This window comes from Beta vulgaris, chromosome 1 (assembly GCF_026745355.1).
Source record: "Beta vulgaris subsp. vulgaris cultivar EL10 chromosome 1, EL10.2, whole genome shotgun sequence".
NCBI lineage: Eukaryota > Viridiplantae > Streptophyta > Magnoliopsida > Caryophyllales > Amaranthaceae > Beta > Beta vulgaris.
Genome location: NC_079202.1, coordinates 58,863,675 through 58,878,309, shown reverse-complemented (window position 1 = coordinate 58,878,309; position 14,635 = coordinate 58,863,675). Strand labels below are relative to the sequence as shown.

At 34.6% G+C, this 14,635-nt stretch overlaps 1 protein-coding gene across 1 annotated transcript; it reads left to right on the top strand.

The window, feature by feature from the left end:
- The first annotated feature begins 8,742 nt into the window (after positions 1 to 8,742).
- On the top strand, positions 8,743 to 12,544 carry LOC104887718 (probable LRR receptor-like serine/threonine-protein kinase At4g36180). Its single transcript, XM_010672436.4, has one exon. It carries the CDS (start codon positions 8,974 to 8,976, stop codon positions 12,376 to 12,378), a length of 3,405 nt encoding a protein of 1,134 aa, XP_010670738.2. The 5' UTR covers positions 8,743 to 8,973; the 3' UTR covers positions 12,379 to 12,544.
- The last annotated feature ends 2,091 nt before the right edge of the window (positions 12,545 to 14,635 follow it).

Genomic DNA, 14,635 nt, shown 5'->3' with positions numbered 1-14,635 from the left:
AGCCGAGCCAAGCCAATCCAAGCTTGGTAAAAAAATCAGTCCCATCCTTGGTAGTGAGTATAATTGATTCATAAGAAATTTCTTTGCATACAAGGAAACAGTAAGTCTAAATATACTTTGAGGCCCTTGATTTTTTAGGCTCGTCCACTCTCTTAATGATTCGGAAAACATTTCTATGGCTTACAATTTACATGTTTAGAGTTGAATAATCAGATAGAATAAGTGAATAAGAGTACATCAGTCCCTAGTATAGATAAGTAAAGTACCCTATTTTGTTTCCATTAGCTAAAATAAGATAAATTTTTGATGTTCATGTGTTGTTTTCATTGATTTGGAAAGTGACAATTCACTGATTGCCAGTGATGCCTTCATTGGATCAGATATCAATTTAGGGAGCAAAGAAATTGAGGCATGTTCAATCATTCTTTTCTTTTTGACACTTTTGCTTGCAAAATTTCTAATTATAGATAAAATTACGCGTTTTTTGGCTTTGGGATGGCCCTTGGCATATTCATCTGATTACTGATATGCCAATTCATGTATCATCCATGTGTTTCTGTATAGAGTTTTGATTCTATTCTGTGAGCAGTAATGTTCATTAGAAGGAATCATAGTTTATAGTTGTTGCATTATGTGCAGTACATGTTTCATGGCTTTTCCATGAGGTACATTCTGTTTTCATGAATAATTCGGAGACTTAATTAATCCCCGAATGATGGACATGGATATGGTACAGGAATCAGTTTATTTCCGGGGTTCTGATTATTCGTTAATTATATCTAATAGCCTTATAACTAACCAGTAATGTTAAGTTTTATTGAGATAAAATGTTACAAATATGTGTTCTAAGTCTGATCATATCAATTGATTGCTGTTGGAAATAAAATCGTTGCATTTGTGTCCCTGCACTTTCCAGTGTTCCAGGTTCTCTTCTCTTCACCATCTGCTTGTTCAGTCAAGCCGACGCCCACTCCCACTCCCACGCCCACGCCCAGGTTATCATATGCACAATACCTAGCTACCGGAGTTGAATCGTACTAGTTTCAGTCGTGCAGGTGATTAATACAATTTGTGTTTGCATTTTATGATGTTTTCTCTGCACATTCCTTGTTTGAATTTCTGATGTCGCTATACCTTATATGTTAGTACCTCTGTAATTAGTCTAAGTTAGAATCTACCTAAAGCAATTATTGGTTGTAATTAGTCTAAGTTAGAATCTACATTGAATTATCTGATCCTAATTCGTAAGTAACTACTAATAAGAGGCTAGGGCCTAGGAGATATTGATTCGACATTATTATAGTTACATGAGAATTTTTTTTTTAATTTATGCAAATAGTTGTATGAGAATTGAGATTGTGAAACATCATGGTATTTTTTTTTTTTTTTGACATGTACCAAAGATAACTTGGGCCTACAAATTACAATCTCTCATATCCCAAGTCCAGGCCTAAACAAACTCAAAGCCCGTTCTGCTACCCATTTTGCTGCGGGCGAGGTTTGAGTTAGAGGTGGCATGGGCCAGTCCAGCACACGGGTCAGCCCGGCCCGACTTGTTGTCCACTCGGTGGGTTGTGGGATGTCACGATTAAGGAAATTTATTCCAGGCCCGATACGAGCTTGCCAATATGGCCCGTGGGCCGAACGTTCATTCTCTTTGTTTTTTAGTCCAAACTCTAAAACTACCAAGAATCCAAAAAACAATAGAAAACACGGGCCAAGCCTGCAATCCCGTCTAGTGGACAAAATCTGAAAATTTCAAGCCAGCCCGTGCCCGCCATTACCCCAAGCCCGGCCCGTGCCCAAGTCTAGTTCGAGAGTCATCTCCTAGGAGATAAAGTAACTCCTTTTCTTCAAAAATATTTGCCCCAATTTTTTTCTTTTTTGAAGTTCATAAAATTTGACCTCGATTATTACAAATATATAATAAAAATATGTTATTAATTATATGTGGAATTCTGTTAATTCTTTGCAATAAGTATAATCAAAATATGAATATTTGGTTAAATTTTCGACAAAAAAAGTATAGATTGTAATGGTCAAAGATTTATAATGGAAAAAAATGTACCAATAATTTAGCACAAACCGGAAAAGATAAACACGTATGCTCCCTAGGGGCTAGATTTTTATAAATATACATCGGAATTAAAATACAGACGACATACAAAAGATTTTTTATTTTAATTTTTTGGACTTGAAATTTGGAATTGCGAATTTGATAATCAATATAACTTATATATATATATATATTTTTTTTTTTTTTTGAAGGAGAATTTTTATATATTCTAATGGTCAAGAAAAATGCAAGTAGATAGTTTTTTAGGATGTCAAATAATACCTCTTACCGCAATATAAGTTTGCTTTAGAGGTAATATCTAAGTTTTTTCCCTAAAAGTTTGACCAGAGTTTTTAAGATTACTATGATTTCAATGAATGATCCAACTAAAATGACACGTACTTAACATCAAATTAACAACACATATACAATAATGAATAATCACTCACCAAATATTTATATACAAAAATCTGTAATGTTGCTTATGCCAGTAAAACTAGTTTATATATGAAATACACTTACATTTTGACTTTTTTTAGGTATGAATTTGTTAGATCACCCTCTAAAATACTATTGTCAAAACACTATTCTTGTGAATATATGCATCATTGGCTAAGATGCAATCATACAATGTTAAAGAAAGAAAGCTAGGTCAAAGAAAAGTTAGAAAACAACAAAAATAGTAATTGCGCACACTATCTAGATGAACGCAGCCATATTATATAGTGCAGAATTTTCATTTATTTATGTATCAAAATGCAGTGGAAAATTTATTGATGTAATACTATACAAAAACATTATAATTTTCACACCCGCATGTCTTCTTAAATGGTCCATTTGAAATTGTAGCACTATACCATGATTTCTTTAAATTAGTTTCGTCTAAAATTAAATATTACGCCATCGTCTTCGTGTCCATCTATATCCTATATTTTTAAGTAACTTATGTGTTACGGAAGACAATCACGCGATTCTCCCCAAAAGAGTTGATGAGAGGGATCAGGTAGAGGGCAATTGTAAACAATTTGCACGTAAACCTTTGGTTTGTCAATACTTTTAACATAATGCCATTATATGTTCTCACCTAAACCAACTGGAGTTGGCGACATGGCGTGAGTAGTTAAGGAACTCTCGCTTCTTAATCAAGGTCTCTGGTTCGAGCCTTAGATATGAAAGAAATCACAGTTGGAAGGGATGCTGTCTTTTGAGGTACCCATGCAAACTCTGACAAGAGATTAGTCCACTCGCCGAAAACGGTGGAAGACTTCTCGTAGTAGGACGAAAAAAAATATGTTCTCACCTAAAGTATATATTATGCTTGAAATTATTCACATTTAATACTAGGAATGTAACTGCTATTATAATCCTGAATTTTTGGTCTTACTTGTATTTGAATGCAATAAGCTAATCGATTGATCACATCGGATTTTCTAATGCTACCTTATAAATAGTTCATAGGGTGATTCTCAATAAAAGGAATTATATAATTTTCAGATCCAACCTTAAGAATTAATAGTTTTAAATTTCGGAAAATTCTTAGACAGGGTCTCATATGATTAATTTCTAACTAATCTTTTGGGTTTTAAGTTGAAAAATAATATTAAAAAACAATCGAAATTACCCTATGGTGCTCAAGGATTTTAGTGTTTATACAACATATTATAGGGTGGTCCAATAATATCACCAAATAAAGTCCAAATCTAAATAGATTTGATCAAGTAGATTATAATATAGTTCTTAGAAATTTGTGAGTGAACTAAAGTTGATCCACAATATTTTTTATCAACTTCTTTTACGTGTCTCTAGACAACAATAATGTTAGTAGTTTAGAGAGGACCATGCATAACCCTCAATTAAGTTTATCAAAGATAATTTACTAGCAATTGCACCATTGGCTAATGATGGCAGGTTGTTGGACAAATGAGGCAATAAGTGCATGTATGAGGAAAGAACTCTATCTAACTTACCAAGGACAACACCATTGCCGTAAAGCCATATAACGTACCAAAAAGGCTTTCATATGAATATAGTGATTAAATTCACACCCATCACACATAGGAAAGTAGCAACAATCTTTTGTAACAAATATAAAAAATAGCAACAATACATATCAATTATGTTCATTTTGCATTCTAAAAGGCTAAGAATCGGCTGATACTTTGACATAGATCAAAGGTCACTTGAATATATATAGTAGTAAATATGAATAAAGTATTTGCACTCGAATAAATAAATAAATTATGCTATATTAAGAAAAAGAATGTATGAAATGGAGGTAAATGGTAGTGATCTGATAGGATTGGTCCTCAAATGTTTTTTTAAAGCAAGTTATATTACGAAGAAACAAAACAGACAAACACGAACTGACTAGCAAGACACCTTGTGAACAGCTCGCTACAACAAGTTGATGGGCTTCGTGGATCAAAGTACGTAAAACCTTAACTATAGTTATAAAAGATATAAACATAGCAAGAGTTTTGATATTCAAAAGTATACGAAGATAATAAGGAGAAGTATTAGTAGGATGTTACAATCCTCGCACTGCAAGAAGGGAGTCCGTGAGTATGACTACTAATAAGGCGGAGTACTTCGAGGCCTCCAATAAGCCCCTCCAAATCGCATGCAACTCCGTTTGTTCTGGGTTCGTTGTAGCAACGAGGCCCCCCTGACAAACGTATTTGAGTGCCACCATTTATGCCAATTAATAGCTGCGCGCCAAGTATCATTGGTACTCAATGTTGAAGCTTCTTATACCATTCTTATCAAGGATTGTGACATACTCCATAAAGATTATCTTTTGGAACAAATCTATATAACTATATAGATTATATAATTTTAATGACATCAAAGTATATAATGTTCATATAGCACAACCTTTTTTATTCGTTATATATTTATAAGAATAATAGTTAGTTAAGCATTTTTTTTCCATACTTTTTCTTTTTCATGCAACAATAATTCTTTTTAAAAGTGATTTTGACTACAAAAGCTTTATAATTAATCATATATACTTTACATCAAAGCCGAAATTCACATAGAAATAGATAAACTAACTCTCAAGGACATGCTTCATGATAAAAATTTCTCATATCAATTTAACATGAAAAGAGAAGAAACTTATAATATATATGATGTAATAAAATAGGTAGATGAACAGGAAAAGACATAGTAATTCAATGAATTTACAATTATCAAAATTAATAAAAAGTGAAATTGATCATGTATTAACTAGTATTTTGGCCCGGATGATGCTCCGGGTCAGTTAAAATTATCAAATATATTATTATGTCTAGTGCGATATTGAAAAATAGACCTTATGGCATGGTAATTTTTGTTTTGAAAAAAAAAAATTCTAAGGTATTGGGGATAAAAATAACAATTTCAATGGAATCGAGGTAAGAAGTGTTATCACCTTAATAAAAGTGTTAGAGATAAAAAAAACTTGTCGATGTCTTTATAGTTACATATAATTGTAAGACTTTATTATCTTTTACTTTGAAATATCAAACATTAAACATTGAAATTATAGTGGATTGGTGGCTAAACTCTCACATTTCATTTCAAATGTCATGTGTTTGAAACCTATTAGCTACACATTGTAAATATTTTTGTATTAGAAACTTAAGAAGAGTGTCACATAGCACATATATTGAAGAGTGTCATGTGTCACCGTTTCTTTGATTGTAACGTCTTTTAATATATTTGTATAGATATAAAGGATAATAGTCAATAAATACATGAAATAGATGTGAGAGATGAAGATATATAATCAAAATGATATGTTTTTTTTTTTTTTTTTGGTATCTCATTAATATATCAATCTTTAAAGTTAAATTTTATTAACAACATTTAATATTCAAGATAAATTTCCTATGGACAAAACATGGCCTTCCACATGATGTAGCCGATGAGATAATCAAAGTACATGTTGAAAAAATGACATAATGATATAATCCACATTGAAATTCATCATATTCTTTGGTGAGATTTCTAATCTAACAAAGTGATCTAGAATTCTTAGATCTCTTAAAACTATAACATTTTACTACTGTTCACACTTAAATCAGAATCCTAAAGAAAACACAAACTTTATATAATAGCTACATAGAATAACTTTATGACACTCTTTTGGCAACACTTGCCCACGATGCTCTCGAAAAAGTGTAACTTGTTTGGACCACCAAATAGGCAAATACTACTAGTGTAACATGCTCCGATGCTTAGTAAACTATCACCATTAAATCCAATCACACTTTTGCAAGTTACCCCTATCTAATCTACCTACCTTTCAGGTGACACCATCAAACTATCAAAGAACCCTCCCTCGCCCCCCAAGAGTGAGCAATTAAGTGGAGATAATTTCAAGAACAAAAGGTTTTAGGTAACATAAATTTACAATAATGTATTGTCTGATATTAAAATATCTTTTAGAAAAAGTGAGAATTCGTTATTGTGACAGTAGAACAACTAGTTATTAGGGTTGGACTATGTTCTGGGTAAGGAAAATTTTTATTTATTAATATTATACTTTAATATGATAACACTACATATCATTTGGTTTAATGGTTAAGACTTTAGTATATAAATTTGAAATCGCGAGATCAAATCCTATATTATGCGATTTCTAATATTTTAAATAAATGTGGATTACATGGTATTGGATAATATTATATGTAAAGAGATAATATTATGTTGTAAACGGATAATATTATATTGTAAAGGGTAGAATGCATGGTAGTTTACTAGTCATAAGTCTGTATTGTAAACATTATATATATATATATATATATTAATAATATATATATATATATATATATATATATATATATATATATATATTGAATGTCAGGGTTAACGTAATCAGGTTAATACAATTATTGTCAATACTTGTACACATGGAATAAAACTCACTAAAAGAGAGTGTCATGCAATGTGTCACCTTAACCTCAATCTCACTAAATAATCATAAACTAAACTCATATAAGTTTTTATCCTCTAAAACATGTACCCGATATTATGTCATAAGGATTTTTTGCTCGCCTAATTTAAAGCTTAATATTTGAATTTTGTGATATTGAACCTTAGAGTTGAAGTTCTTGGAAATCCAAAATTTGGGTTGATATGATTTATTTTTTTTCTAATATAATACTCCATCCGTTTCATATTAATCTACACACTTTGACATTTTACACTATTCACAAATTACACTTTGACTCTCGTTTGTGATTTATACGTGAATAAAAACATAGTCATGTGGGATCTTGTTAGATTCGTCTTAGTATGTATTTTATTAATATGTACTTTTTATAATTTTTACAAATACAAAACTAAAGATATATGTCTTCAAAGTTTTACATTGGCATGCGTGAAAAGTGTAAGTGTGTAGATTAAAATGAAACGGAGGGAGTATCTATTAAAGAAATGCACACTTTACTTCTTAGGTTCATAAAGAAGTTAAAATATGTTCTACAATATCATACTCTCGCATCTTTTTTTATGTTCCTAATTTGACTTATATTGTGTCTAAAAAGAATTCCAACTAAGAATACAAAGGATAAACGGGGAGACTAGAGAGTAAGATAAAAACCTTAACTTCTGTTATCAACAAAACCATGTGGTATTCGTATAAAAAAAAAACCATGTGGTGTTTATTATGCCATACAAACGCTCAATGTAAGGATAAGAGTTAGCTCAAGTGAGTAGAGCACTCCCTCTTGGCCCCTGATATGCTATGCATGCTTTACCAGCCAATGTGTTGGTGTTTCCTACAGACTAGTAGCCTTGTAGAAGTTAGCCTTTAAACTGACTTAATTTCTTAATAATAATAAAAAAAATACAAACGCTCAACGCAATGTTAAATTAGAGACGATAGAGTCCATAGTATAATTATAATTATATCAAGACATAAATTAAACAGTACATCGAGTCTTAGCAACAGCCACATGACAGCATCATATAACAACAATATCAATAACTCAACCTGGAGCACTAAAGAATGTTGTTAAAGAGTAATTCAGACCCAACTACATGTATATTGATATGATTACATCCCGTATTCGGATGATGAGTCATTTGATTTGGATATAATCTATCAAGTTGGATACCAATTTGTTTTTAATTTATAGATTATTATAAATATTAATGATCAAATCCTCATTCAAAGTTGTACATCGAGAATCAATAAGGCCTTGTTCTTTTGGACTGAAAAAAAACTAAATTGAAATGAAATTAACTGAACTGAACTAAACTAAGAGAAACTGAATTGCAAAGAGAAATTGAACTGAAATTAATCGAACTGAACTAAAATAAGCTAAACTGAGAGTAATTGAATTGCAAAAAGAATCTAAATTGAAGTAAAATAAACGGAATTGCGCTGAAAATAAGTTAAAAAAAAAGGGGCCTAAAGTCGGCATATTGCAATTCACATAAGACCGTAGAAACATTTTTTTTTTGGACCGTCCAATAAGGACCCTTTAGTAAGAAGAAGAACCCTACTGGATCAACACATCGTTCGGGTCAGTCAGTCCAATTACACAAATAACGCTTGAGAGTCACAAGATGACTTCCAGTTCTCTAAATCACAAGATGAATTCCCCACCACCTCCACCAATCAAACTTGGTCGTAGAAACTTTTAAATGTTGTTGAAAGAAGTAAACAATTGTAGTATAATGAACACTAAAATCCATGTACAACTAAAAAAGCCAAACTCCACAGTACTCCATCACTGCAAAAAAAAAAAAAATTATAGTAGAAAAAAGCATACGCTCCTTAGTCCTTCCTCTAAAAATGCATTCCCCAAAACCAAACAACAACAAAACAATGAAATGGAACCCATCAATTTTTCTCCTCCTTCTATAACTTCCTAAAAAACCCACCACTTCCACCACCAACAACTTCTTCCCACCATTTTTATTTTATGGCAACAACAACGGCTATATTTCTTGTCTCCCTCACTTTCTCTCTAACTTTCACCTCCATTGTTTCCGTCACAGCTACAGTTACAGAAGTTGACTCACTGCTAGCTTTCAAGCGCAACCTCAACGATCCACTTGGCGCTTTAGACGGCTGGGATGCGTCCACATCATCAGCACCATGTGACTGGCGTGGAGTTGGCTGTTATTTTAACAGAGTTCATCAACTTCGTCTTCCACGCCTCCAGCTCAGCGGCGCACTTTCACCTCAACTTGCTAATCTACGCCAGTTGCGTAGGTTAAGCCTTCACTCTAACAACTTCCATGGCTCTATTCCTCATTCTTTTTCTTCTTTCTCTCTCCTCCGTGCACTTTATCTTCACAACAACAAACTTTCCGGCGATATTCCGCCGGATATTCTCTCTCTTAATAATCTACAGGTTGTTAATCTCGCCGGTAACAACCTGTCTGGGAGAATTTCCGGCGGAATTTCTTCGTTACTTGGAGTTCTTGACCTTTCTTATAACAACTTTTCCCACCAAATTCCGACGAACTTCTCTGAGAGTTCGCAGCTTAGACTTATTAATCTATCGTCTAATCAGTTTTCCGGCGAGATTCCGGCGAGCATTGGTGGACTTCAGTTGTTGCAGTATCTATGGCTTGATTCGAATCGTTTGATAGGAACGATTCCATCGGCGATTTTGAACTGTACTTCACTTGTTCATTTCTCGGCGGAGGGTAATTTTATCTCCGGTAATATTCCGGCGACGATTGGAACAATGCCGGAGCTGGAGGTACTTTCTCTCTCTTCCAACAACCTTTCTGGTGTGGTCCCTGCGTCCTTGTTTTGCAATGTGTCTGGTCCTATGTCACTTCGATTCGTTTTCTTGCGGTTTAATGCTCTCACGGGAGTTGCAAAGCCGCCAGAAGGTTGTGCGGAAACGAGTGGTTTGGAAGTGTTGGACCTTCACGGGAACCGCATTGTTGGCGAGTTTCCCAATTGGGTGGCGGATATTCGCACGTTGAGGGTTTTAGATTTTTCCGGGAACTCTTTTACGGGGTTTCTTGTATCCGAGTTCGGAAATTTGACAAGATTAGAGGAGCTTAGGGTGGCTAATAATTCTCTTAGAGGGGAAGTTCCTGGTGAATTAGCACAATGTAGGTTGTTGGGGGTTCTTGATCTTGAAGGGAATCAATTTTTTGGGAAATTTCCCGGGTTTTTTGGAAATTTGAGTAATTTGAGGGTTTTATCTTTAGGGAGGAACAGATTTTTGGGTTCAATTGATAATAATGTTGGTAGCATTCAGAGTTTGGAAGTACTGAATTTGAGTGAAAATGAGTTGACTGGAGTGGTCCCAAATGAGTTGCTACAACTCACTAACTTGACCACTTTGAATCTCAGCTTTAACAATTTTTCTGGACAGATTCCTGTAACAATTGGGGATATGAAGAGTTTAATGGTGTTGAATTTGAGTAATTGTGGGTTTTCGGGTTCGATTCCGACAAGCATTGGGAGTTTGATGAGGCTAAGAGTTCTAGATTTGAGCAAGCAGAATGTGTCTGGGACTTTACCTGCCGAGTTGTTTGGGTTGCCCAATTTGGAGGTTGTTGCATTACAAGAGAATAATTTACATGGGGATGTTATTGAGGGATTTAGTAGTTTGGTTGGTTTGAAGTACTTGAATCTTAGCTCCAATTCTCTATCTGATGAAATTCCGGCAACTTTTGGTTACCTACGGTCCTTGAATGTCTTCTCTCTATCGAATAATCGAATCTCAGGGAAAATTCCACTTGAGCTTGGCAATTGTTCAGAGCTGGAAGTACTTGAACTTGCACGGAATCGTTTGGCGGGTAACATTCCGAGTTCTTTTTCAATGCTATCTCATCTGAAGGAGGTTGATTTGGGTCATAATAATTTGGATGGTGATATTCCGGAAGAGATTTCCAAATGCTCTAATTTGCATCGTTTGGTCTTGAAATCCAACCATTTGTCAGGGTCTGTACCTGGCTCATTGTCAAAGTTGCTACACCTGAGAATGCTTGATCTTTCATCAAACAACTTGAGTGGTTCCATCCCAGAAAATCTTACTCATATTCCCAGCTTGGAATACCTCAATCTGTCCTCCAATCATCTTGAAGGCGAAATTCCAAAAACTCTAGGCTCCCACTTTAATGATACTTCATTATTCGCAAACAACAGAAATCTATGTGGGTTTCCATTAAAGAAAGAGTGTCCTTATGTGAAAAGGAGAAAAAAGAGAAAGTTGATATTGATTATTGGTGTTGCACTTGCCGGCCTTCTCTTCCTAGCACTGTGTTGTTGTGGCTACATCATAAGCCTCCTTCGTTGGCGTGGGAGGCTCAAAGCAAAGGCAACCGGTGGAGAGAAGAAACCAAGTCCACCTAGAAGAAGCTCAGGGACCGAAAGGAGTAGAAGGAGCAGTGAAAATGGTGTGCCAAAGCTTGTCATGTTCACTAGCAAGATAACATTACCCGAGGCCTTAGAGGCCACAAGGCAATTTGATGAGGAAAATGTCTTAAGCAGAGGAAAGTATGGGATGGTATTCAAGGCCTCATTTTTAGATGGCATGGTCCTCGCAATCCGTCGATTGCCCGATGGATTTCTCGATGATCGAGCCTTCAAGAAGGAGGCAGAGATGCTCGGTAAAGTGAAGCACCGGAACCTCACCGTTTTAAGGGGGTACTATGCCGGTCCACCAGATATAAGGCTCCTAGTTTATGACTACATGCCTAATGGAAACTTGGCTACACTTCTTCAAGAAGCATCACACCATGATGGGCATGTTCTAAATTGGCCAATGAGGCATTTGATTGCTCTTGGAATTGCACGAGGGATTGCATTTTTGCATTCGTTAGAAATGGTTCATGGTGATATAAAGCCTCAAAATGTGTTATTTGATGCTGATTTTGAAGCACACTTATCAGAATTTGGACTAGATAGGTTAACAATTGCAACACCAATTGAAGCCTCAACATCAGCTGTACCAATTGGAACACTTGGATATATTGCCCCGGAAGTAGTATTAACGGGTCAAGTAACAAGAGAAGGAGATGTCTTTAGTTTTGGGATTGTTTTGTTGGAGATCTTGACTGGGAAAAAGCCTATTATGTTTGAACAAGATGAGGATATTGTGAAATGGGTTAAGAAACAATTGCAACAGGGTCAAATATCCGAGTTACTCGACCCGGGTTTGCTCGAACTCGATCCGGAATCATCTGAATGGGAAGAGTTTTTACTTGGAATCAAAGTAGGCCTCCTTTGTACTGCACCCGACCCGTCCGAGAGACCGTCTATGGGTGATATTGTTTTTATGCTCGAGGGTTGTCGGGTCGGTCCCGATATCCCTTCCTCGGCCGATCCGACATCTCTTCCTTCCCCTGCCGGGTGACCCGGAAAGAAAAAGTTGACTACCCAACCAACTTCTTTATAAAAGAATTTTTGATTATGTGATTTTTGTCTCAACTTTTAACAAAAATGAAAAATGTATTGGTTATTTTATTGTGTGTATATAGAGTATTTAATTTTTGTTATGCAAGTTGGGTGATTTTCATTAATTATACTCTACAGTCTACTGTAGCAGTCTCTGCATCAGTCAAAATTAACCCGGGAATTCTGCAGAGAAAATCAGGGAAAAGTTTGTTTGATGCAAAAATAATTCCCGCCAAAACTGGAAATGCCACATGGCATACAAGAGAAAAATAGCCGTTAAAATAGCACCTTTTATACTCTAAAAAAGGCTTTTAGCCCGTGAATACGTCAGAAAAAATAATACTACTGAGAGAGAACTGACGCAGAAAGATGGGGTCCGGATATTTTTTTGTTCCTTGCTTCCTTTTACCATATGATGATCCATATTTTATTTTTCAGGACAAGTAACTCGAATTAAAAACTTGTCAAGACACGTAAGATGTTTTGGGGATCTAGTGGAAGGTTAGCCCTCGTGCTTGAACAAAAAAAAAAAACACTCGTTCCGTTTCACAATAATCTTATTAGAGGTAGATGTATAGGATAAAGATTACGAGAATAGAGAGATGGCTTAAAGATAACATAAAACTTATCGTGGTGTGTTTTGTATATCGGGTATTAAGGAATTAACGCCTTCTTAATACTATCGCTCTTTGTTTTTCTTATTCTTGTTATTAACAATATGAGAGCGAAATGAGATTGTATAAGTGGATTAAAGATAGTATAATCATGGAACTGAATTGAATTAAATTATAATGAAAAATGAGTTCAAAACAACATAACATAAGAGTAATAGTATGACCAAGTAGTACTTGGTTTAGTGGTAAGGAGAGCACCCTTCCAACCTTGAGGCTGGGGGTTCGATCCTTACTAGAGGTACTTTGAGGGTAGGGATTCCCCTTACCCTTCCCCCTTACTCTCAAGTGTATGATCCATTAAGACCCGAGCGGGGTTTGTGCCACTTCTTAACAAAAAAAAAAAAAAAAAGAGTAATATGTATGACGATGAAAAGTATTGAAAAGCATGTGAAAATCCAAATGCAGATGAATAGTGAAATTTGGTAGAAGCAGCAAGCACAGGAAACATCAATGCTACAAATATAATGATGATAATACAAGAACAACCATTATATTTACTGACAACTTTAAGAGTCACATTATAGAGATACAAAAACTGCAGGAAGCAGAGCTAAAATGAGGGTCCAGGTACAGCAATAAGGCATGCATGTCGTTTCTGAAGGAAGAAAACCAAACATTAACTCCCAAGCTCCATATATACAGAAAACACACATGGCAATTTACCTCTACATGCAATCTTCAAGGAAAAGCCACCCAAAAACAAAAAGATTTCCAGAATGTATAAATAATGAGTAACAAGTTATAGATTATATTTCCAATTCTTTTCCTTTTCGACGGTCATAAAAGGATCCTAATTGCGTGATACGAGACAATCTTTTAGGGATGGAGAGAGTATAATTTTTATTAAGAATAAGAGAGGAAAAGATAATAGCGTTGTTGGATATCTTTCTCGACTCGTAATCTTGTCACTATGGCGAACTATAGGAACATGCTGAGTACATTAATATGAAAATGTACATGGTTTCTTATCAACATAATATACATGAAAAGGTTGCTCGACCAGGGAAGCTGTAAGTAATGAAGTCCTTTACCTCAACAGCTCAACTAGAATTTCTAACGGGTTGTTTGATTTATTATTTGACATTTCTTGGAAAAGTAAACTTCTGAGAATTGTATGATATAGGGAAGTATAACCTCTTACATCTAAGTTCTAATCAAGGACCAAAATATACAAACTCTCACCTCCTGTCAGGCAGGTTAGCCTGCCTTCACCAGAAGTTGACATCTAGATATGTTCTATTCAACTTATTTAAATCTATTAGATCTTATTAAACCTTACTAAACCTTGTCTGAACTTAAATCTTACTAAACTTTATTGAACTGATTAGACTTTACTAAACCTCATTTGAACTTATTAAACCTTATGTTAGACCTTACCTTTGCTTACTTTTACTGACCTAAACTATCTGAATTTATTAGTCTTATCTAAACTTATTTGAACTTATTTTTTCTAATATGGACTGAGAACAAGATGAACTAAAAAGGCAACTAGAGAAACTTCTTGGTTATTTTCTATGTGCTAGATGGCTTAGTCAAATTTAA